This window comes from Electrophorus electricus, chromosome 26 (assembly GCF_013358815.1).
Source record: "Electrophorus electricus isolate fEleEle1 chromosome 26, fEleEle1.pri, whole genome shotgun sequence".
NCBI lineage: Eukaryota > Metazoa > Chordata > Actinopteri > Gymnotiformes > Gymnotidae > Electrophorus > Electrophorus electricus.
In genome coordinates this window covers 7439795-7463704 of record NC_049560.1, presented here as the reverse complement: position 1 = coordinate 7463704, position 23910 = coordinate 7439795, and the positions used below count along the sequence as shown (strand labels likewise).

The window sequence follows — 23910 nt, the reverse complement described above, 5'->3', positions numbered from 1 at the left end:
CAGGTGAGGCCATTCATCCTCCATTAATCCAACTTGCAGACAACCTTTTTGCAGCCAAGGAATGGCTTGCAGTTACCTCATCGTTGTTATTTGAAAGAAATGTAACCTTTTTAGACATGTGTATAATATAGTAAGTTCAATAAGTGAACACAGTTAAAAACGATTGTCCTGGTAGGACGGTTGCCCTCTGTTACCCATTTGCATTCGGAAGGGCGCGTCTGACTAAGGGCAAAGGTTGGGACTCTGAGATCAGCATCTGGGAGCAGTGTGTCCTTGGTGAATAGTTTTTTTTAGAAGCGAGCTGTAGGGAGCGGACAGCGATACGGCATTGCCCACCCTGGCTTCCCTCTACAGAGCAGGAGATGGATGTGCCATCATAAAGGAGACAAACTGACCATAAAATAAAGCTGAGATTGGACCAATAATTGGGCAGAATCAGTGTGACGACCCCGTCATAAAGCAAAAGTGCTGAAGCTGAGAAGAATTGAAGCGGCTCGTCCTTGGGAAGGGTGCGCACACCCATGTTCCGCACAGGCCACACACACACGCGCCCGCAAGCACATGCGCCGCACACACGCACACGCACACACACGCAGCACTTTTAAGAGAAGTATAGGAGGGTTTTTAAATCTGTGTTTTTATTTAGAGTTCAAGTTTCTTTTCCTAAAAAAAAACATTAAAAAAAAAAAAAAGCGCAAAATGCGTTTAGGGAAGAGATTTAAAGTGGTTGCGTCTGGTGAGTCTGGTGCTACAGACAGCCATCTGTACCCTGACTATTAAGCCCAGCAGTGGTCTGACCGAGGTGACCTCCGTCCCTCACATAAGCAGCAGCTCTGTTCCCTGACTGCGGTGGGCAGGACTGTTCTCCTGCAGGGGCAGGCAGCTAGGCAACCAGTCACCACGGACACCAGGCATCAGGCTAATGACAAAACGGGCAGCACCAAGAAGGAAGCAAAGCCAAAAATGACCCAGTTGATGGATGGGAGATCCTGGCAACATCAGTCTGTGTACCACCGGAGACAAAACAAGCTGTGCCGGCCAAGGCAAAGCAAAAAAGAAACCACATTCATTAAAATGTCCACTGTTCGTGCTCAAAGGATACTACAGTATAACCAATTCAAATATTGTTTCAAATGTTACTCACATTTGTAACCTGCCAACCAGAATCGAGAAGTCACAAAGCAGAGAGACCGCATTTACAATAGCCATCACCACCACAGTTTTAAAGAACTAAGCAGCACCACACTTTCAAGTTTAATGATAATTCATGTAAAATTCATAACCAGGGACTAAGTTCAAAAGGAATGGTGAGCAAGGAGCAGATGTCTAGAGTCGCTTCTCGATCAAGAGCAATCGTGCTCGTCTGCGGGAAGACGAAGCCAGAGCAGCACGCCGACTGCCTCCCCTCCCCAGACCAGTGGGAGTGCCGTCCCTCGCTTGTGACCAGGGATTTCCCCAACTGGATCATGTCGAAAGGCAGTATACTTACAACATGCTCAATTGGCATTAAATAAAGTTATGGATTACACAAGTTACGGTGATGTGGTTTGTCGTACCACTTTGCGACAGGAAACACTGAGCCGGGAACGTTTTCTTCCTGCTGTACCTCACTGAAAGGTTGGCTTCACCCTCATGTTTAGTGTACGATCGAGCTACAGACATCGTTTCACGGCCTTTATCGCCAACATTTAGCACAGATGCGAGGGCAGAGTAGGGAAAACTGGAAAAGAGGTGGAAAAGACTCTCAAAATATTTTTTAGAAAGTCAACAGAAGCAGAGCAGGAGGAAAAGCAAGGAGTGAAGGGAGTCAGCTCATTTCATAGAGGCCATCTGAACTTCTGCACTGTTTAACATGCAAGTGAGGAGACCACGCACATCAGGGACCTGGCAGAATGTACTTCAAAAACACACACTCCATTAAAATCTGGCTCTAAAGCAGTCTGCACATGGCTGCTAACTAGGCCTCGTAGAAACACAGGTCGAATTCACTTGTACATTAAAAGACAGACTCTGTATACCAGCTATACATCAGCCCAAATTAGCCGAAGAAAGTCCATTTTGGACAGCCTAAAGACAGCCTTTAAATTGAGTTATTTTCTGGTTTAGCCTGTTTATCCCCATCCAGTTCTCAAGCCCTGCTATTCTGCCAAGACAGCACCAGAAATCTTGTCGGGTCGGGCGAGATATGCGCACACACACCGTGAGTGTTGCTGTATGGTTTTCACTTCATGTAGCATTGCTAAGTGCTTCTGCGTACTGTAGGTGCGATAAAAGCGACACTCGTGTTACCACACAGGATTGATGGTTGACCTAATGAAACGTGCCATTCACTCTCTCCACCATGTGATTTAAGACGCGAGTAGGCCACTTTATTCAAAAAGCAAAACTTGGAGCCCTGGAGGTGCCACAACCATATTCTTCCTCCACATCTTTTAAAACTGCCGAGGACAGTGCTAACTGCCCATTAGTGCAAGCACAAACATTCACGATTGGCTAGTGCCAGTGAGTGACACGGGGGTGGAGTCATGCCATCCCACCCACACACAGTGCAGTTCCATTTTGCTCCCTTGGACTCCCAGCCACAGATAGCTATGGCGCCATTGGGGCTCCAACCAGAAAACTCCCGATGATGGGGCCAGGCGCTTCTCTGCTACGCCCTGAAGGTTAGACTTTCTGAGGAAGAGTGCCATACCCCATGGTCAGCTCTGTGCCCCCTTTGAAACTGCAGCACGTAATCCCAGCCTGGTGACTGCTCCTGGGGTCACTGCCATACCGCAGGGGGCTCTGGGTAACGGTGCAGTCCTTGCCACACCGCATGACGCTCCGCCACAGCTACATGTCGTCATTCTCGACACTCCATCCGACCGGGTCATACCCACTGCTGTCCCCAAGATATGTTGAGCCCACTGTTTGGTTAACAGGTCTGATAGCTTCACCTAATCCTATCAGAGGAATGTCAATGACAAGGGAGCAATGTCCAAACAACACGTGCAACGTGTCATGAGATCTGCCAGGGCTGCATGGGTAAGCTTGAGTAAAGGAGCTTAGAGCCTCGTTCAGCAAATCATTACAGCAGACACATTCGGATTTTGGAAACGCAGCTTGCACTTGAGTAAGGGCAAGAAGTCTCAAAAATAAATATATAATGTTTTAAAAACTAGCATCATGAAATATTCTGCATCAATTTGCTTGACAGAGGGGGGTAAAAAATAAGAAAATAAACAGATATATAAAGCAGCTCAGTGTACTAGCCCAGAAACAGAGCTGGTTTCCACCAACTCGGGTAAACAAAACAAAAAACAACCCCCATACTGACGTTATTTAAGCATTTCAGCCTGTCATAGAAACGGCTAAACATCTAAGCATCCAGCTCCTAGACAGCACGCACAACGGATTAGACCTTCAGAAAAAGGCTACATCAAACCAGAGGCATGCGCACTGCAGCCAGGCCTTCCTTCAGATCACTCCCCAGGGGCCGGCACCTTAATCCAACACCGGAGTTTAAGTGAGGCCTTCATACCGACCAGTGAGAGAACACCAATATCCTCAGCCAATCACAGCAGCCTCTGGATTTATATGCATGTAGTACGGGTCTCATAGCAAGTGATGATTGGCAAAAACAAGACACCCACACACTGATGGTACACAATTTAAGTTCATGGTCCTCGTTTCTGTCCAGGACAAATGCGCTGGAGTACAGAGCCCAAAACACCTGCATTGCGCCCCGGTTAACCACTTTGTGCAGCGCAGGACCTTATTTACGGATTTTCCAGTTTCGTTTTGGTCAGGAACAGGGACTGCCAAGTCATATTTATTAAACGGCAAGGTGGATTTTACAAATTACATAAAAAAAAATAAAAATAAAAACCCGGAGGAGGATGCCGATGCCTTTGCTCTCGTTGTAAAGGAAATTAACCTATTGAACCACTTCAAAAGCACAGAGGCCTATAACGGCCCGACGAGCACTCGTTAAAGTGCGAGTACCAAGAAATGACAAAAGGTCTTCACACAACAAGAAGAGGTCCTCACATCCGGCTCTCAGCAAGGTAACGTCTCCTGTAAGCTGTAAACCTCTCCCGGTTCTTTTCCCAAACAGGTACATGCCCCATGAGCAGTTTCTGGAGTACGGCACAATATCTTTGACTGAAAATACTTCACACCACAATTTGCTTGGGCTTGATTGGATGATGGTCCCACAACAAATAAATATATCTATAAAAATGAATACATATGTATAAGCACAGATTAATAATGAATGCTCAGTTCAACACTCTGAATATACACATATCCGGTAAATAAAGTTGGGGTTTTTTTAGATTCGGAAGAACAGTCACAAAAGATGAGCCACATGCACGCAAGAGTAATATCACAGCCTAATCTTGCTCCAATACAACCTTTATTCTCTTTTCCGTTTCTCGTGCGGTTTAGGGTAAGGGTTTGAAACCGGACATTTACGGGAGACAAAGCGTGACTACACCGGGATGCGAGGGCCTTTACCTTAACTGTCTGGTCCAAAGAGGCAGTGGCCACTCTGGCCTGAGGTCCCATCAGGCCGCAGTGGATGTCGGTGATGGGCAGGGAGTGACAGGACAGCACGTGTCGTGGCTCGGGCACACGGGACGAATCCAGCTGCACCACACTGAAACACAAAGACGTCGCCATGTCAACCACTACAGTCCTACGAGCCCAACAGAGTTGACGGGCACTGAAGTGATCCTATAATCCCCCAATCCAATCCATCAGGCTGAACAGAAGAGAAGGCATATCTACTCTCTTCCAGAATTAGAAAATAGGAACTGATTTAGTTTGTATGCAACGTATTATTTTTATGACCTGATGTATCACTATAAAATATTATACCAACACATACAACAGGAACATACCAATATATATATTATATACTAGTTATTAGTTATTATGTATATATTATATACTAGTAAGTTAATATTGATATTATTCCGCTATTTATTATTATTTGACCGAAATACTTCTCGGTCTTATTTTATGCATCAGCTCCGCACAAACCAATTAATAGAGCTGTGATGTGTGTACAAGGTGCGCGTCAGTTAGTTGAGCTCTCAGGACACAAGGAAGAGCCAGAAGTCACAGACATAACTGAAGCTTTTGTCTTGATTCAGTTTGAACACAAGATCCATTGACATTAAACGGGGGGGGGGGGGGGGGGGGACACACACAACAACAAGACAGCAGAACCAGACCATATCTAGGCAGCAGAGACAGAGAAGTGAGCCAGGGACGATAGAGGCGTGGGGAGGAGGTGAGATCGGCTACAGACAGACGTGCAGATAAGCGAGATGAGAAAGACCCGAGCCCTTATTCTGTCAAGCTCACAATGCGAGGCTACACCTCTGGCCAAGCCAAGCTGTCTGCTGCTGGAACAACTGTGAGGAAAGTCACCGTGTCTGATGCGAGAGCAGGGGGGGGAAAACGAAGCCTCCACGGCCCTCCAACCCCACTCCCGTTTAACCGGTCTGTGTGACTTAAGTGCTCCCCGTTCACTCATACCAACTAAAAAGTATCGGAGCTGTTCCAGCAGTGCAGAGAGTCACCCATGGTTCATTAGACAATGGACTGCAATCTGCACTCCGCTCAACACTTGACTAATGAGCGCTCATCTCGATGTTAAAATACACGGAAGCTCAGTTCTGGCTCACTTGCGTGGGCGACAGTGTTAAATATGTTCAGAACATCCCTGAGCATGGCTATACGCAAGCCAGCTTTTCTTGGAGGGAGGCGCCAACGCAATCCATTTGCCTCCAGCCAGCTTGTCCGGGCCTTCACAGGTGAGCAGGCCATTATCCACTGCCAGCAGTGTCCGTGGTTTAAATTCTCCTCATACCCCGTGTCGCTTAATTCTTCATGCTACATTGCACTTAACATTGTCACTTAAGCAGCAAGGTCATGGCAAGCAGGGAAGCAGAGCGAACGAACTTGCTTCAAACTTCCTGACGCCGCAACCAATGGCGTAGGGGGGCTGAGTCTCTGAAGAAACGAAAGCTTCTTCACATTCACAGAGCTGGGGTTGGTGTTTTTTCCCCACAGACAAACAGAAATGCATCAGACAAAAACAAATTTGTTCTGATGTTCAGTTGTATGATCCCAACTGAATGGTTGTGTGCTTAATAAAATAAATGAGAGAGAGAGAGAGAGAGAGAGGAAAAAACCTACAATATTTCCAGCACCACTGAACTGGAAGGAAATATTGGTAGCTGTTGTATTTCTGTGCTAGTCCACCCTACTACCATCTGGATTTTAACACCAAGACCTTGTCACGCTTTGAGAATGTCACGGAGTTTTGATTCTTTGCCGCTGCCTGGCTGAGACTGCTGCCATTTACAGCTACGGGATAAAAGATGTCCGTCAACTTCCTTCAAAAAGCCACCGGATGAGTGATGCTGAATTATTTTATTTCTCTTATTGCAAGACTACACACTTTCTATTCTTCATATATTGCCCATGGTCCATCATCTATAAGTAGGAAATCTTATCATCCCACGCTATGGAACAGCAGTGTGATGTATGCATTCATTCGAAATTCAAGGGAAGTTCACACCTCGCTATACCACCGGCCTTCTCCTTTAACCTTCCGCTCATGGAAACTCCTGCGCTGAAACCCATCAGGCTTTCCCCGAGGTTCCATTAGAGTCAGGCACTTTGCAATGCCTAGTGCAAGTAAATCCCCTGAACTTCTGGTATCAATCACATTAAAACTGAATCAGAGGCGCCTGCTACTAGCTGATCCGACAGCCTGCATACGTGCACCACTCTGCCACTCAACCGTGCAGTGACCCGAGATTACAGAACATGCTTACAGTCACCACTCTATCATGTGCCTCAAAGGCAGATAGGAAACCCTACCTTAAAATTACCACACGGCTCAGGCAAGTAAGCCTACGTGCTGCAACAGGCTGCAATGAAACCTTTTCTTCTGAAATTAAAATTCTTTTTTTAAATACTCATTATTATGCAGTTAAAATGTAAAAAACACACAAAGAAGACATGCTGGCTGTCATGTTTTGAAAAGACATACACTGCCACCTTCTGGGCATACTGTGAAAGTACAACATGCTTAAATTACCAGGATCCAGCAAACAGCCTCAAGGACATTCTGGAGCATCAGTTCCACAGTACGACCCAGTGGCGGTATGCAGTGTCCAGAAGGGGTAAATAACTACTGCAGTCATTACTGTGACCTTAAGGGCAAACACCCTTTTCTCTTCAGCTATACATTTTTACACACACTCGTAATTATAATAAAGAGAGCTTGGATTTCAGGATCTTAACATTGCTGACCGATTTCCTTCCAAACATGTTTTTAAAACAGAAACAAGTTAACAATCTAAAGTCTGCAGACAATACTGATGGCAATACTCTAAATGAAACGAAACAAAACCGTAACTTTCCCACAAATACTGTGGCCACAATTGAAAATATTGTAAATAGCATTTCAAGTAAAGTGTTTTACATAAACTGTAAAAGACAAACTAACTATTGTAAGTATGCACTAAAAGTCATGAAGTGTGAGATCTAAACAATAACTCCTCCTTCCTTTGAAGTGCTTATAACTAGTAATAAAGCTCCGATACTGGAGCCTTCTTTGCATGAGGACTGTGGAACTTGGCCGCGTTTCACAGCCTAGCTCATCCAATCCCAACATCAGTATGAAGGACTCTCACATAAAAGGGCCTACAAGGAAAGAATTAACTAAAGATGAAAGATTACAGAGAATAAACAGAACAGATTACAAAGAATAAACCCAACAGATTTCACAGACTCTAACAGATCTGATCAATAGCACGAAAACCAAAAGCACCACAGCTGCCTAAGACAGAAGCACAGCAAAGGACTGCTGTAATCTCAGCAGTGTTAGCATACCAGAATAAGGCCAAGAGGAATACGACCGGACGGACGGACGGACGGACGGACGTGGATGACAAAGCACAAAAACCCACTTTTTTGTGGGGGAACTGGCTCATACTGAGTTTTGCCATCGTGAACCCATTAAGTAGCATTCAAATATGTAATGTCGTGTACATGTACTGAGGGAATAGAGATTTAAACACTACCTGGCAAGGTTCCATATGAGTGCCCGATTGTCCTTTCCTCCCGAAACAAAATGGCTGCTGTCATCCGTGAAGCGCAGGCAGCTCAGATCTTGGTAGTGCCGACTCAAAACAGCCAGCAGGTTTCCTGTTGATATCTGCAGCATGCACACACACACACAGCGAGGAAATGTCAGCTGACACCAACTAGCACTAGTACCAGCACTAGTATTTGAGAATTAACAACATGGGGGCAGCTTGTGAATTTCATTCATTTTATTCCTCTAAACCTCAGAACGTCAGACAACCTGGATGAATACTCGGGTGATGAATATTTTTAGTTGCCGTCGAACTGAGCTCCATCACTGCTGGTAATTCTTCATACTGTGCTTCATTGAAACCACACAGGCCACTCCCCCAGAGGGTGGGCTCAACCACCCGGGCCTGGGGTATTGACGCATTTGACTTCATAGATTTTTAAGTCTCGATGCAAAGACCACAGCTGTCAAAGTGGCTTAATGCCAAAAAAGTGGTGAACAGCATCTTGGCTGGTTGCTCACCTCCCACAGGTACACAGCCTCAGCAATGCCTGCCAGAACGTAGAGGCCATCGGGGGAGGCCACCAGGCAGTTCACGATCCCAGGACACACAATCTTCTGCTGCAGCTGGTCCTGCAATGGTACATGGAGCAGGAACACAAAAGTGAACAGAGGATGTCATTACTGGTTTTTTGGCAGTTTACAGCAGTGAACAAGCAAGGAAACAGCAGACCATTGACAGGTTAACTGCAAACATTTATAGCAAAGACGGAAAGTCGGAAGTGGCAGGCTCTTGCCAGCATGTCCTCTCAGAAAGACGCAGAGAGACGTTTTGTCCATTTGTTATCTAGTATCCAGTGTCCTGCCAACGAATCGGGTGTCACCCAGCAAACGAAAAAACATGATGCTTCCACAGTGAATCACTGGTCAGAGAAAGGTTTCAGGTACAAAAAGGTATTTTTTTTTACCCATTTAAGAATTAAAAAGGTTCTTTTCACCCAAATTCCTGAATTGAGCATCAAACATGTGGAGAGATGAACACTATGGTTGCAAATGAAATCATATTCAGTGATTATTTACCCGTCCTTTGCATGCACTGTGACCCTGAGGTCTGTGATGCTTGGCAGTGTGCAGCAGTTCTAATGGTGGCCAACAGGCATTAGACCACAATGCTACTCACACTATGTTTTAGCAGATGAAAGAGTTCTTTGAACCATGGATACAGGATGCATTTCTCCATTTTCTTATACAAGCTTTCTGTTTCCTGATATTCTAGTAAAGGTTTTCTATGTCCATTTCTAAATCTCTTTTGAGACACAAAAATTTAGCAATGGGTTGTGACTTTATCCAATACTGCACACGTTCTAGTTACCCAGGATGAAGCAAAAAGAAAACAAAATCAAGAAAATAAAATCTCAAATGTTACTAAATACAGCCAGTTTGGATGTAAAAGAAAATGTAGCACTTATACCACAGAAAATTTGAGTTTTAAAAATACATTTTGTGCTTTTCACCAAATGTGAAAGGCTATAACAAATTATTAATGTTATAGAGGGCCTACCCTGAAATATTTTAAATGAGTATGGACAGTCACTACTTTAACACAATTCCTTTTGTTCCATTTCAAGAGTTGTAGAAAAGAGGAAAAAAACAATAACAACCAAAAGTGCCAGACTCTGCAAACTCTCTTACACAGCTTAAACCAAGCTGTCATGTTACCTGCAGTCAAGTCTACATATTCACAATTTAACGGACTGATGGTCATTTGCCTTGTTCTGGGCCCAACTGTGCCGTGTTTGAAATTGTCCTTTTTATTAAGGACTTAAAAAGACAGTTGACAAGCCAAAACAAAACCAGGCCATTCATGAATGGGGCCAATGAAAGATTAACTTACCACAAAGTGCAGTCAGTCAGCAGGGGAATCTGGTATATACAGCCAACTTTGCAATTAACAACTTAAAATTGGCCTTATATGCATAGAACAAATTAATTGAACTCATTTAAGAGAGTACTCTGTGATCCATGTTTATAAATTAAAGTAAAACAATTGTCCAATTAGTTTCAGAGCATACTGTCATTGCATGTTTGCATTGCATAATTAGGATTTTTTAGCTGGCTAGTTAGCTTGTAAATAAAAAGATTTGTAGTAAATTAACAATTTGATGGCTCTATTCTAGTAATAATCGCTGCTGCTTAATGGATGTTATATATCCACTTTCTTGTTGTAGTTACCAGTCTCCATACCTTTCTTTGTATCTCCCACACGTTTATGAAGTTCTTGCCGAGTTGTGCTCCTAAAATGTACTCGCCGTTGAGCACGGTTAAAGACCGGGCCGACGAATTTCCTCCTCGATACGACAACACATTTGAGCCAGTGTGGAGATCGAAAACCGCACAGTTCCACATCAGTCCTGCGGAATCGGCGGACAACACAACCTCCATGGGCGCCGACATGGTGGATCCACGAAGCGCGACTTTATTTAGGAGAGGAGGGCCGTCTTTAATATCGCAATTTCCGAGCGTGCTGGATTCTGGGTAATGTGGTTGTTCAAAGCGGGCCTTTTTTTTACACGTGGGCTATACTTTCAATATATCTTATTATACCTTTTGTCACCATCGTGATACAGGATTATGGATTATGTTTGCCTCGAATTAGTTTTTACTCATAGGGCTAAATGAATTCAAAAACCTAAAGTCATCTTTAAGAAGCAGATTAAAATATGTTTAGCCTATCTGCACTGATTAAGATAGCCAAACCTTAGTATAACATTTCCTGTCTGAACCATGCCTGGGTAGAACAAGTGTCTATACATTTGTAGAAAAATATAAAAGGCAAGCTTTTAGGCTAGGTCTATGTAAATGAATAATTTTGATGTCAATAAAAATAGTAATTGCTTTTATGGAGTGTTAGGCTATATTAGAAGGAGAAATGCATTCATATTTAAATAGATGTGAGGACAAACTCAAATAATTAAAATAATGACAATTTTATTTAAAAAGGTTTAAACACACATCTAAAATAAAATGTTTCAAATAGACACATATCTGCCAATATACCTGCCCAATTGTAGTCAGCTAATTCCTTTGGCTTCTCCTGTAATTTTGCCAGTTAATATAGACTTAATCATTCAGGACCCAGGGCTTAAAATCAGCAGGATTCTGCTGGACCCTTTTTCTGGAAATATCAGTTTTTGATAGACTAGTGTCAACAGTGCGCGATTTAGGCTACTTTTTCTTTTATGTTGGAATGTCTCATGTATTGGCAGGTAGGGTAGGTCTAGACACCACATCACTGTGGTCCAATTTTACAGTTTCACAACAGTTAGCAAAATCCATGCCTCACCAATTGTCATTATTCTGGTAAGTCCAGCATTAATAAATAGCCTAAACTGTAGGCTAACAGGCATGGTATAATTCCTTTTTTTTTTTTTTTTTTAACATAAAAACCTTAATATAGAATGGATTCATACTTTTTTAAAGCTCAATTTTCAGGACCCATTAGCTAGTTCACATTTTTGCTGTAACCCAGCTCCCAGCATACCTGGAGCCTTCCAGGTATTTGATGTACTTAATGGTTTGGTCCAAGGATGCTGGGAGGTGGAACAGAGAAAAAATGTAATCATGTGGTGCATCACAGGAATTGGGTTAAATAACACTTTCTTAATTGGTTTTCATACTGCTGAAACAAGGAATAGCCTTTGGTTTTGCCATTTGGTTTGAATTAGATGAATAAGGTCAAGCTCGTTCATCGTTTCCCTTTTAAATGTAAATACATCATGTATGGGGGTGTCCTTATATGGAAAGCAGAACATTCCCATATTTTTTACAGCAGTGCATTTCCATAGAAAAATGTGTTTCAAGTCCAGGTTACATGTACACCTTTACTGGTGTCTTGAAACAGTGTTGTACTGAAATATGTACCCAATCACTTTGCCATCTCTTCATTCCCACTCTGAAAACAAAACAGAAATTACATCAGCAGAGAGGTCATGTAAAAGTTAGATATTTCAGTTAGAATATCAAACAGTTAATGCCTCAGAAACATATTTTTTATTGGGGCAAAATTAGATGTAGAGTGGTGGGATATGTCTGTTAATATCAGCTGGGTACTTACAAGGTATCAAAAATGAAACAATGCCGAGGACGATGAGTAGCGCAATGCTACTACTGGCTCCAGTGGGTCCTTCATCTTTTGGCTTAGTGGTATGACTCATTTGTTTGCACTTTGACCTACAGTTAAACGGAACACTCAGAGCTTTAGGGATTGTGATAAAGGAGAATCCTCTTGCAGTATATGTTTTTTTACATTTTGTCTGACAAATGACTTCATATATCATATATACTTCCTACTCCAGTATTGAAAACTGAAGTGAATTTATGAGGCAAATGGCATGTGAAATATCACTCACAGCTGCTTTTGTAAGTACTGCTGGTTGGTGTGGCAGGCCACGGTTTCCGTCTCCGCAGTTTGTTGAAGAATCTGAGCAGCTGCATGCAAACCTATGCAGGCCTTCAGCTTGCTGGCTGTCTGGGTCAGATTATGCTGCAGGTATTCAATCAAGTCTAAAACGAAATTGGAGACCAAATCACAACTCAATGTACAGTGCACTCCACCAACACAAAATGTTTCCCAAAAGGCTAGCAGTCAATTGCCAAACATTCATAACAACAAAAAGCAGACATTCCTTTTGGAAATATAATTCCCTTGTCTTATAAGGCAATGTCAGGGCATGTTGCTTATCAGTGCATTTGAGGCAAAGGCCTCTGTGATGTCACCACTCTATTTTAGGTAACGACAGCAACTCCTTCTATTCAGCACTATTTTGTGCTTGGCACTGATTCTGAACATGCATGAAAGTACATCTATGCTGTTCTGGCTGAGATTTTCCAAAGCAACTCAGGCTCTCCGCATTTAAAACAGTAGCCCTGAGGTAATGAGTGTGTAGGTGATTTCACTCAGCACCTGCACAGCTGTCTTTTATTCTGTAAGGGCCAGATCTCTTGTGCGCAGAGGCAAATTATTTCCTGTCATTGTTTACGTAAGGCAGGAAATCCGTTTTTATGTCGATCTTGCTGTTTGGTATGCACCTCTGTAATAATGTACTGTGACTTTAAGGGACAGAGAATGAATAGCAAGATTTTTTTAAAGCTTATACATTTAACAAACTGTCTAATGATGTTTATTTCTCATTTAGACATGATCATTTTAATCTGTTAACTCTTTGATTCAAAACTCAAATAACACTGTACACATTATTGACCACATAAGGTCAAAGAATGAACAAACTGATGTGATACTTAAAAAATGTTTTCTTCCAAAGCTAAATCCACGCACATACCATATCTCAGGACACTATAACCACAGCATTTTAGGAAAACTGCATTACCAACAAATATAGCCCAGTTATTTTCTTTGTTCTGTTGCTATGGTTAAATGAGGGCAAAGCCTCTAAGAATATCGTCACGAAGAGTGTTCCTTTCATGGCAGCGTAGGAGAGGAGGGAAAATTCTGACATGAATTTTCCTACCTTGCTGCTGAGAGACTTGTTCAGTTAGGCTGGCCTCACTGGCTTTCAGTAGTTCAGTCTCATTCTCCAGTGAAGTGATATTCGCTTTGAGAACAGACTGCAAATACACATGCACACACACAAAAATAATTAACTGAGCCACTTCACAAAGTTCATGGGTTAGTTAACAGTTGGGTACAAACTGTTTTGGCTGTGGATGCTGGTGCTGTCATGCCAGGGAGTGTCTCACTTCACATGAGCCTGCAAAGACGCACCCCTAACCCAGAGGGGTCTCTGGTTATTAGAAGCACCCTGGGATATCTGTTAGCGGACTGGGAGCTGACCAGTGCAGTCCTTTTCAACTTCAGAAGTTGAAAAACAACACCTCTGAAGAAAAACTTATCCTATACTATTACTCACAGCGACATGGGACAAGCATTTCTTCAGGTCAGGATGTTTGTTGCTGCTTACACTTTTCCAGAAGAGCTCAGCTCCAATTCTCACCCACTCCAACAAGGAGAGCTGTTTTTAATATTGCGATGTTTGATTTTCAGATTTTTACATAACTTGTACATGGTTCAGCTGCATCTGCCTGTTCTCCACTCTGGTTTGGTATGTAAATACTGTAATAATATATCTACTAACATGTCCAAATAACATGAATAACATCCATTTAAGCACCTTGTGAATGTGAATTAACCAAGGCATCCACAGATTTCAATGTTAGCTTGGGAGTGAAACGAACTTTTAAAACTACCCAAGGTGAGCATTGTGGAAAAGAGGGTCACAAAGAAGCCATAATGTCCACAAGTGAGACGGCCTTGTGGTAAATAAAGCAACATGGTAAGCCTGAGCCAGTATCACTCACATTATCCTCCAAGCAGAAATACAGGGACTCGTTATGGAGTCTCACTTGTTCCTGTAGCTGGCGTGTCCAGTTCAGCAGAAGGCTCTGGTTGGTACGGCCCTGCCACACCATGGTCTCCATAGCTCGTCGGTCCTCGTCCCATGTCAGCCTTTTCTTGTCAAACTCATCCTTGAGGGTCTGCAGCTCGGCATTGCACTGGCTTTCCCCCTTCATGTTCGGAGAGATGGCCCACACCAAGATGAGGATGAGCGAGACGATGAACCACAGGGCCAGGAAGCCGATGAGGATGCGTACCATAGGCAAGGACTTGGAGCTGGCCATCTTGACAGACGAGTTGGCAAAAGAAATAAAACAGCAAAAAAAAAGTGTTCTCCCAACTTCTGTTAGTGATGTAGTCAGAGCCAAAGATGGGTGTGTGTGTGAGGCAGCAGCCGACTGCTTCCAAAATGGGGAGGGAGGCTTTTAAAGGCTGGACCTCTCTTCAAACCTCTGCCCTCCACTGGGCAGGAAAGGGGTGTGGCTGTCCTCCTGGTGCGATGTATTCCCACGGAAACCTGTGTTTTGTAGTCTTATCAGGCAAACATATTGCCTATGCAACTGCCTTTAGCCTTTGGAAAAGAAAGTGAAAGTTGAAGACACCTTTCGTTTCCTCAGAAACAGTGTAACGGTGAATGTGGTGTTAGGCGTATGTGCATGTGTGGTTGTGCAAGTGTGAGTGGTTCAGATTCCATTTCCCAATCTCAGGGAGAGTCCTGGCCAGCAGCCCAGCTTCTCTGCACAGACAGAGACCTTGAGTCTCGCTGCAGAGCGGAGAGCAGGTCTGCCTGCCTGGTCCTTCAACTATGTCTTGTTTAAAACACTTTCACAAGAGCCACAGGGCTGCAGCGAGTCAGTGTTTCCTGACACAGTGCCAGGTCTTGAGAGGAGATGAGGCACACAAATAGTGCACTTCTGCCTTCTGCTTCTCTGTGCCATGCTACAGGGGGCCTGCTTCATCTCCAAACACACAGAGAAACAATATGAACCTCTCAGGTTGAGGGGGAAAGCATAGAGAAAGAAGTTTGGGTTTCTAGAATTTGTGAGAATTTTTTCCAGTTTAGTTACACATGCAGTTAAGAACTTTCCTGGCACTGTAATCACACCTTTCATTTGCACGTGGTCAGTGTAAAATGCCTTGAGCGCCATCTTGCGATTGTTGAGTTACATATTCTCCTGAGAATGTAGGAATTCAGCAGTTGCCTCCCTGCACTGTGTGAGTCAGCAGAGGCTGATTACATAATAATGATGGATTGGATTGCTCCGATATATTTGGATTCACACTGAGCATTTTGAAATATATTTGTGTGATTTTGGCATGCATATGGAATTTCAGTTATTGCTGTGTTCCTAGGCTTTGACTCTATAGCAACATGGTTAGCTACCATATCTGCTTTCTTCAGAAAAAAAGTGGATCACGATCATGTTCATGATCATGTGACCCACCCTCAGTCCCCCAGTGATATGTTGAAACCTGTGGTTTGGTATAATTTGAAGCATTCACCTACTTTTTCTAAATTGGATGAGGCTAATGCATGATACATACTGCCAAATAAATGTAAAAATGGAATGATACAATCAATTATCTTAATACATTTCATGCATTATCTTTAGAGATTTGTTCAAATTTGAGCTGTGAAAGCGAACCCTTTATTGTATTTAATAATATAACTTGTTATTGTTAATCACATTAATGAATTTTATTAAGTCTTAAATATTTTATATCACAAAAAACATAAGCTACTTAACCATCTTCTTAGGGGTTTCGATTTATTCTACCCATCGAGTAGTTTTACCAAAAGTTACTGCACATGCCTCCATAGATTTTGTGGTATTTTTTGTTTTACTAGATATAGACTGTAAAGAGTGTAGGCCATTAGATTTCAGAAAGTAGCGCATCTTCCCTGAAATCTAGTCTGTGTTGAAGTGTTTATAAGAACAGCACAGGATTTTGGAATATATTAGTTAGTTATTGGTGTGTGTGGAAGTAATGTGTATTTAATTTGATTTTAAAAAACAAACAAACCCTGAAATATCCTGAAACATTTCTACAATGTGAAGCTGGGTCATGTGTTATAATTTTGGCAAAGGCTAGCATGTCACAGCCCACACTATTACACCTGTGTCTCTACTGCTTTGGTCAACCTCTCCCAAGCACCTCTTCCTCATACCTGCTCCCACCAAACACTCCTATAAATAGACCAGAACATTCCAGAACCACTCTGTGTGAAGAACTGCAGTAGCGCGGCTAAAGCATTCTTGCAGTTCATTTATGGGCCGGCCTCTTTTCATTTCCATGTGTTGCATTGTTTGTGCACTCAAGTGAACTGCCTATGCACTTGTGTCGTGAGCAACACAACACCATCTACAACAACAGCAAGAATGACAATAACAGCAGCGGCAGCTCGAAAAGATCAGATGGAATAAATTTAAATAAGGTCTAAATAGAGCCATGGGTGAGTCTGATTCCCACCATTTGAAAGATGGTGGAAATGAGACAGGAGGCCTTGCTTTGAGACTTTCACTTCCTGAGCCCATCCCAGTTGATCTGTCACCTGCAGCTGTGAGAATTCAGTCAGAAGTCAGAGCCAACGTAAGAGATATCACACAGACACTCTGACAGCAGAAGCTGCCTTTGAGCTCCTGGTGAGGAACCGAACTCTGGAAACTGAAATGAAATATCGAACTAAGCTTCTCTTTTACCTGTGCCTCGCCCTGCACTGTGAGTATCCGCATTCTTACTTATTTTGTGTTTAACCGTATTTAGAACTGTATATGGTTCTAGATCAAAGGTGGTGGTTTTATTTACTTAGAATTCTATTATATATTACTGTTTTTATGAATTTCTTGTAGTCTAGAATCCATTTTCAAAACAATCTATCTAATATTTTTACCTCACCATGGATCTACAGAAGCATTACTGTGTTTGTTCTTCTAGGCTTTTTATGGCCAACAATCACAAGCCTCTCAGTGAAACAGGGACAGAATGTTACTCTTACTTGTCCACTGAAGACCACCAGCAGTGTGAGCATGGTGACTTGGTATAAGCAGACCCCTGGAGAAGGTCCTCTCATGCTTCTGAGCTACAACATCTGCTATACCTCGCACGTGCACTATGGCAAAAACTTCAACTCAAAGAAATATGTGGTCAGAGGTGGCTGCAGACCTCGCCATCGCCTGCAGATTATCGATGCTGAGAAGAACGACACTGCGACTTATTACTGTGGATATTCAGAACTGAATGAAAACAATAAAATGCCTTAGACGCAAGTGTTCAGAAAATGGCAAGAAAATGCTCAGGTCAAAAAGGTCAAAGGGTGTGTGTGTGTGTGTGTGTGTGTGTGTGTGTGTGTGTGTGTGTGTGTGTGTGTGTGTGTGTGTCTGTGGGGGGGGTCATTATACTCATCTTCATTTGTATCATTTCAACACCAAGGCATAATATAAGTTTCACCTTCCTGTAGTGATTATAATACCCATATACACTTAGGAAACATTAATGTGTTGTTTAATATATGACCTAATTTACTTTGCTCTTGTGTCATTTTATTTTGATTTATTTTGCGTGCAAACAGAAAGTTTGCCCTAAGGAACAGATGTCTTGTAGTGTGGCAGCAGGAGCGTTTTTCCTCTAAACTCTTTGCAGAAGTAACTCTAGTTTACTCGAGCCATGGACGCATCTGGCTCAGCGACATTGCCAACGGCCCTTTCCTGTTGTTTTACAGCTCCCATCTGAACAACTGCCAAAAGTGTTTGTTCTTGATGCATAACTGTAACTTGCCTTTGGAAAACATGAATCAGATAGTTTAACTGGACATTCTGCTTTAGAATGCTCTCCAAAGAATAAAGAGGCTATTAAATTCCAGAGTGTTCAAACAGAAAATGTAATACAATAATGATCATAATAATGACTATTTTAGTTGTTGTTTATTATGTTTTATATAAATAGTTTTATCTCACACTCAGGGTCACATTATATTGGAATGACAGAGATGAAGTAAAGTCAAGGGAATAGAGGTGGACGCTCATTAGCATGATTTAAGATGCATATTCCAAAATTCTGGTAAATACATGTTTGTACACATTTTTAAAGATCATCTCTTGATGGAGAAACGTTATCAAAAATGAATTTGACAATATTTGGGAATATGCATCACAAATGATGCTGCAGTCACAAAAAAGGGAAATACAATCCCAAATACAACTATTTTTAAACATATCGGTTCATATGAGTGTAAGGGGTGGGGAGACATATAAGATCAGATCACCCCAAAGCACTTGGGATCTGTCCACTTAACCGTCGCTACGCACAGTGAACGCAGGAGGGTTGTGAGCGTACAAAGAGAATGAAGACACAGGCACTGATCTCAGGTCTCATTTGGCTGAGGTAAGGAAGCATTTCACTACCAGAATACCCATCCACATATTAAACAAGGTTCTGCATCCAGATATCTTAAAACATGTTTTGCAGCTTAAGCCATGGAAAGCCAGAACAGAAGAGGATTTTGTTTAGCCAAGGTGTTAAACTTGTAGTTAATGGTAAGACACATTTTAATTCATTATTTGACCTCTTGTGGAAATAATGGCATTTTTGTGCTTCTTAGTGCAACACACTTCATGTCTGCACATGCATTTTCAGACATTTTCAGGTTTGAACTTAAATGAGTATAAATCAATGAACAATCATAAAAAATTATATCACACAGCCAATGGTGTCAGAAGTGGAACTCCCAATGTGCAGATTTTATTACCGGTTGCTGGTCAGATGGAGACGTCCAAAGCAGCTATCCTTACATGTATTGTCCAAGGATTACACACCAAAGTAAAGGACATCACCTGGAAGATGAATGACGCCACGGCACTGCGTAGACACACTAGTTGTGAGGTCTTCCAAGAGTCCGATGGCACATTCACTGCTCTGGCATTTTACTTTGTACCAGTTCATAAGGGGACGAGTGACAGTGGCATCTTCAGGTGTGAGGTGAGTGAGAAAGGAATCACGTACTATGAAGAAGTACAGCTGTCTCACTGCGACCTCCCTGTAACTTTGTGATTTCTCAGCCAACTTTCAGAGCTACAGCACCATTTTGTCCATGCATTATGTGATATACTTCTAGGGATGTAACCCCAATATGGGTTGAATGAGAGACAAATGTGTAAAAAAAACCAAAAAAAACCAACTTTTTAATGTCATTTCTTTGGCCATCTGAGTGGGGCCATCTGAGGTTGTTGGGTGGGTGGGGAGGGGGGCTGGTTTTGCCTTGTAAATGGTCATTTCATGCTCATCCCTTCATGGAGAGCCATGCTAATGTAGGAGCAATATGTAAGGATGCTAGAAAAGGAAGACACAGGTTGAAGGAGGTGAAGCTTTAAAGAGACGCTCACATTTCTCTTCCACTACATCCTGTCATGATGCTGCATACCATTTTTTTCAGTGAACAACTTTAGCAAAGAAATACAAAAACGAGGCAAGGTATAATAAACAATTATAAATAAGTTGTGAATGTAAACAAGCTACTGTACACATCTGTACAGCAATAAAGATGTCATTACACGGCAAAACAAAGCAGAATAACATAAATTTGGTTCCTTCCTTCTGTTTATATATTTTTTTTCTCTTCCAATTTACAACAAATTTACATGTTAATAAGATGCATGAGGCAGTGTTTGTATTGTTCAATTAAACAAGTAGTTGTGCTGCAGCTAATGAATGGCCTTGTATTTTAGATTAACAATACCTGGCTAAAACCACAGGGGGGCGCACCGTGCATAGATAAAATAGCAGGGTAGCGTATTTCATGAAGTTGTGATACAAGTTCGTGTGGCGGACATAGCTCCATGCCAGATAAGAACCTGTTTGCATCCCAATGAAAGCTCTAAAACATGGAAGGAAATTACTGTTATATCCCAGTAGCACATTCTCTTTCTCACTACTACACACACACACACACACACACACACACACACATACACACACACACAAACACAGAGTTGACAAAGGTTCAGCTGGTGATGACATCTTTCTGATTAGAGTGTGTTACACACAGAATTTAAGGTAAATACACAAAAAAGTCTTCCTGAAACTTCTTGAAATTTAAAATCATAAAGGTCTTTGGATTGGAAGTAAAGAATAAAAATTATTTACAATAAATCAGTCCATGCTGTTCTAGGAATTTAAACTGGAATGTAGACTTTTGTAGACTGTAGACTGGTCCCACATCTGAACATAAACTGAGAGCTGCACGGATAACAGCGTATTTAACCCACTAACTAGGCAGCAGCCATATCTGGACATTTCTCAAAATGCTATGACTAAAAAGAGACTGAATATAGTATGTAAGCCTATGTCTAATTATGAGCCATGTTGATTGCATAACTCGTGTATAATCAGCAAGTTCCCAGCTCCATCACTGCTTCTTGGCTGTAACAGCATGTTCCTTTACAAAAGTCAACACTAGTAAGAGCATGCATAACATTGCTCTTGAACAAACTGAGGCAGAGGTTAACGTGTACACCAAAGCATTTGTGTTACATGTGTACATAAGAAGGACAATAGTTCTGTGCTTCAGTCTGCTAGGGTTGGGAAGAGCTGAACTGCTGGGAAGAGTTAACCTTGGGTTGGGTTTGAACGAATGGTCTTTGGTGTTGTTGGGGAAGATTAGTGGGGGGGGGAAAAAACTGTTAGCAAAAAATGTTCATAAAACATTTTTTAAATATTAATTTTTTTTAAACATATCCAAGAAATCACATTTCAAGTCATTATCACAAAAATACTAGTATACATCTCATTTACCACAATAGGATTTTAAATCAAATTTGTTCGATTTATTTGGAGTACTGTAGACCAGAGACCACATAAAAAATATAGAAAATCGTTGAATGATTATCAAAGACTGGTAAACTGGACTGCTATATCCAAGCTTAGCCAAGATACTTGCATGTCAAGCATTACAAATTCAGTCAGGTTAAAAGACTAAATTCCTGTTCTTTTATTAAAACAAAAAATAATTCAGGCAGTCCATCATCTTCATTAGCAGAATCTAACATTGGTTTCCTCCTTGATTTCTTCAGGTTCAGTGTAGCATATTTATATGTAGTTATATTTAATCTGAACCATATATAGTTCGGATATGAAAAAATGAGTCTTGTAACACTGAATTGTGTTTATGTGTGAGAAAATACATTTTCCAAAAAACAGCCAATCTCTGAAAGGTGTAGTTCCTGTATGAAACTAGCTGAACTAGATGGTGATGTAGGGTTAAAGTTTTACTTGTGCGTGTGTGTGTGTGTGTGTGTGTGAGAGAGAGAGAGAGAGAGAGAGAGAGAGAGAGAGAGAGAGAGAGAGAGTAAGCAACTGAATGAGAATTCTTATTGTGTATCTTCTTATAGTCCAGTATTTTCTATGGCCAGTCAAATCTGAACACCACAGATGTAAAAAACAAAATTGAACAAAGTTATCTATCAAACCCGTTAATTTTATATGTTCTGATACATAGCCTGAACATTTGCTTTATGCCAGTCAAATGAAAGAAACCACAAAGGAAAATAGAAAATGTATCGAATTTGACCAAAACATGTGAGAGGACAGGCAAAGGGGAAGGAACTCTGAGATGACTGAACGGGAATAGCCTGGCAGGACAAGCGTGCCTCTTCAACCGGCTCACACGTGCTGGCCTTCTCGTCATACATGCCTCGGAGATTAAAAGCAGTTGGGTTGCTTTTCATCAAAGACTAGGCCTGTCTTGAGGGCAGACAGATTCTAAACATGTTTCCATCCTTGACAAGAAGCCTTTCTCAACACAGGGATGAACAAGGTCTTCACGTATCAGTGCAGACGATGGACAGAGTGGCATTTGGTATACTGCCACTTGGCATGCATTATACAATGATGACTATCATCACCTGTGTTTTCATCACAAGAATCCCCAAACATCTGTAAATAATACAGATTTAACCCATACAAATTCCCTTATGATATTCACATCTGACAAGGTCATTTTAATAGTGGAAAACATGGAAGTTGGTTCAAGGCACAGATACCTGTCATACCCGCAGGACAGAGAGGAGAGAAGAGGTTTTTTATCAGAATTTCAGCTATAAACAGGTATAAAATAATAAAATAAATGAAATAAAATAATGTTCCTCTAGGAAGAACATAAGTGTAAACAATAAATATGAAATACAAACACCACAAAGGACAACAGTGCACAACACCGAGTGGATGGATGTGCAAAGGATGTACCATATTGTGATATTTCTACAGATACGCTTACAGCATAGAGCAGTCACTGGGATAACTGCCAGTACACTAATTTAAGAATACAGTATTTTTTAAATGGATACAGTATTTGTTAAATGGATACAGTATTTGTTAAATGGATATTTGCAGCCTCCCACCTGCCTCCTGAAGACTACAGTCCCCATAATTCTCCTGTGTGTTCCCAATCCCCAGTCTATCAATTTCACATGTATCTAGTTATCTCTGTACTTAAACCCCTCTGTTGTTATCATAGTGTTTCCAAGCCAGGCTTTGCTGGCTTTATCTGTTGCACTGATTTTCATTTTATGATTGGATACTCCTGTTTGCCTCTTTTTCCTGGGCTCAGCCTGTTTAATCTGCCTGTTTCTGATAAGATGTCTGATATGCCTGTTTTTGAAACTTGCCTGTTTTGGACTTTTTGACACTGCTTTTCGATTGCCACTTATTAAGTTTTATTAAGCCTACTTATGTTTACCTTGGACTGTTTGCACTTGTGTAGCATGTTGTCTGTTGCACTGTTGTTTTGTGTTGCACCATGGTCCTGGAGGAACATTGTCTCGTTTTTGTTGTGTACTTGTATATAGCTGAAATGACAATAAAATCTCTTTGAACTTTGAACTTTGAGGTCAACTCCTCTTCCACCTACCAAACCTGACGACATTAGCCGCTGTTGGATTTGGGGGCGAGACTCGCACAATTGATGAAACATTATAAAGTGTGCAACTTCTTTTGAAAGTCACATAATTACACTAATGCTTACTATGTGTTTCCTCCACATACAAGAAATGACAGACATAAGTGCTGCAAAAGTATGTGGTAATATTGCTTTATCTGAAATTCATTTTCAAGTGTTTTCATGTTCATTCACAATAAAAAATCTGATCATATATAAGGACAGTTATAGGACAGCAGATATTGAAGAATGTTATCACACCTTCTTACAATTAAAGCTGGAAAAAACTTCATAGATCCTATGTAGTATTGTAAAATTTGAAAAAAGTCAAATTAATAATACATTTTTAATCAAGTATAAACATTCACCATGTACTAAATCTACCACAAATCACTATAGTTACAGGATATGTTTCCATGCCATTTGCCATAGTGATGAAAAAACAGTAAAAAAAAATAAAATAAAATA

The 23910-nt window shown here is 41.5% G+C and overlaps 2 protein-coding genes across 3 annotated transcripts in view; both read right to left on the bottom strand.

The window, feature by feature from the left end:
* Positions 1 to 10570, bottom strand: part of wdr18 (WD repeat domain 18) — a 34395-nt gene extending 23825 nt beyond the window's left edge. Inside the window, exons 1-4 of the mRNA XM_035523305.1 lie at positions 10346 to 10570; positions 8624 to 8734; positions 8088 to 8221; positions 4498 to 4639 (exon numbers count right to left, since the gene is read on the bottom strand). Coding sequence (XP_035379198.1) covers positions 4498 to 4639; positions 8088 to 8221; positions 8624 to 8734; positions 10346 to 10555 — 597 coding nt within the window. The 5' untranslated portion in view covers positions 10556 to 10570. The remainder of the gene's footprint in view (positions 1 to 4497; positions 4640 to 8087; positions 8222 to 8623; positions 8735 to 10345) is intronic.
* A 502-nt stretch (positions 10571 to 11072) lies between these two features.
* Positions 11073 to 15151, bottom strand: si:ch211-1a19.3. Of its 2 annotated transcripts, none has more exons than XM_027006936.2 (5): positions 14522 to 15151; positions 13630 to 13726; positions 12511 to 12664; positions 12216 to 12331; positions 11073 to 12053 (listed from the first exon to the last, which is right to left on the bottom strand). In XM_027006936.2, coding segments are annotated over exons 1-5 (645 nt in total). In that variant the 5' UTR covers positions 14798 to 15151; the 3' UTR covers positions 11073 to 12051. The 2 variants fall into 2 exon arrangements, with proteins under 2 accessions (XP_026862737.2, XP_026862736.2); XM_027006935.2 differs by having other exon boundaries at positions 11520 to 12053; positions 14477 to 15141.
* Positions 15152 to 23910: the final 8759 nt, after the last annotated feature.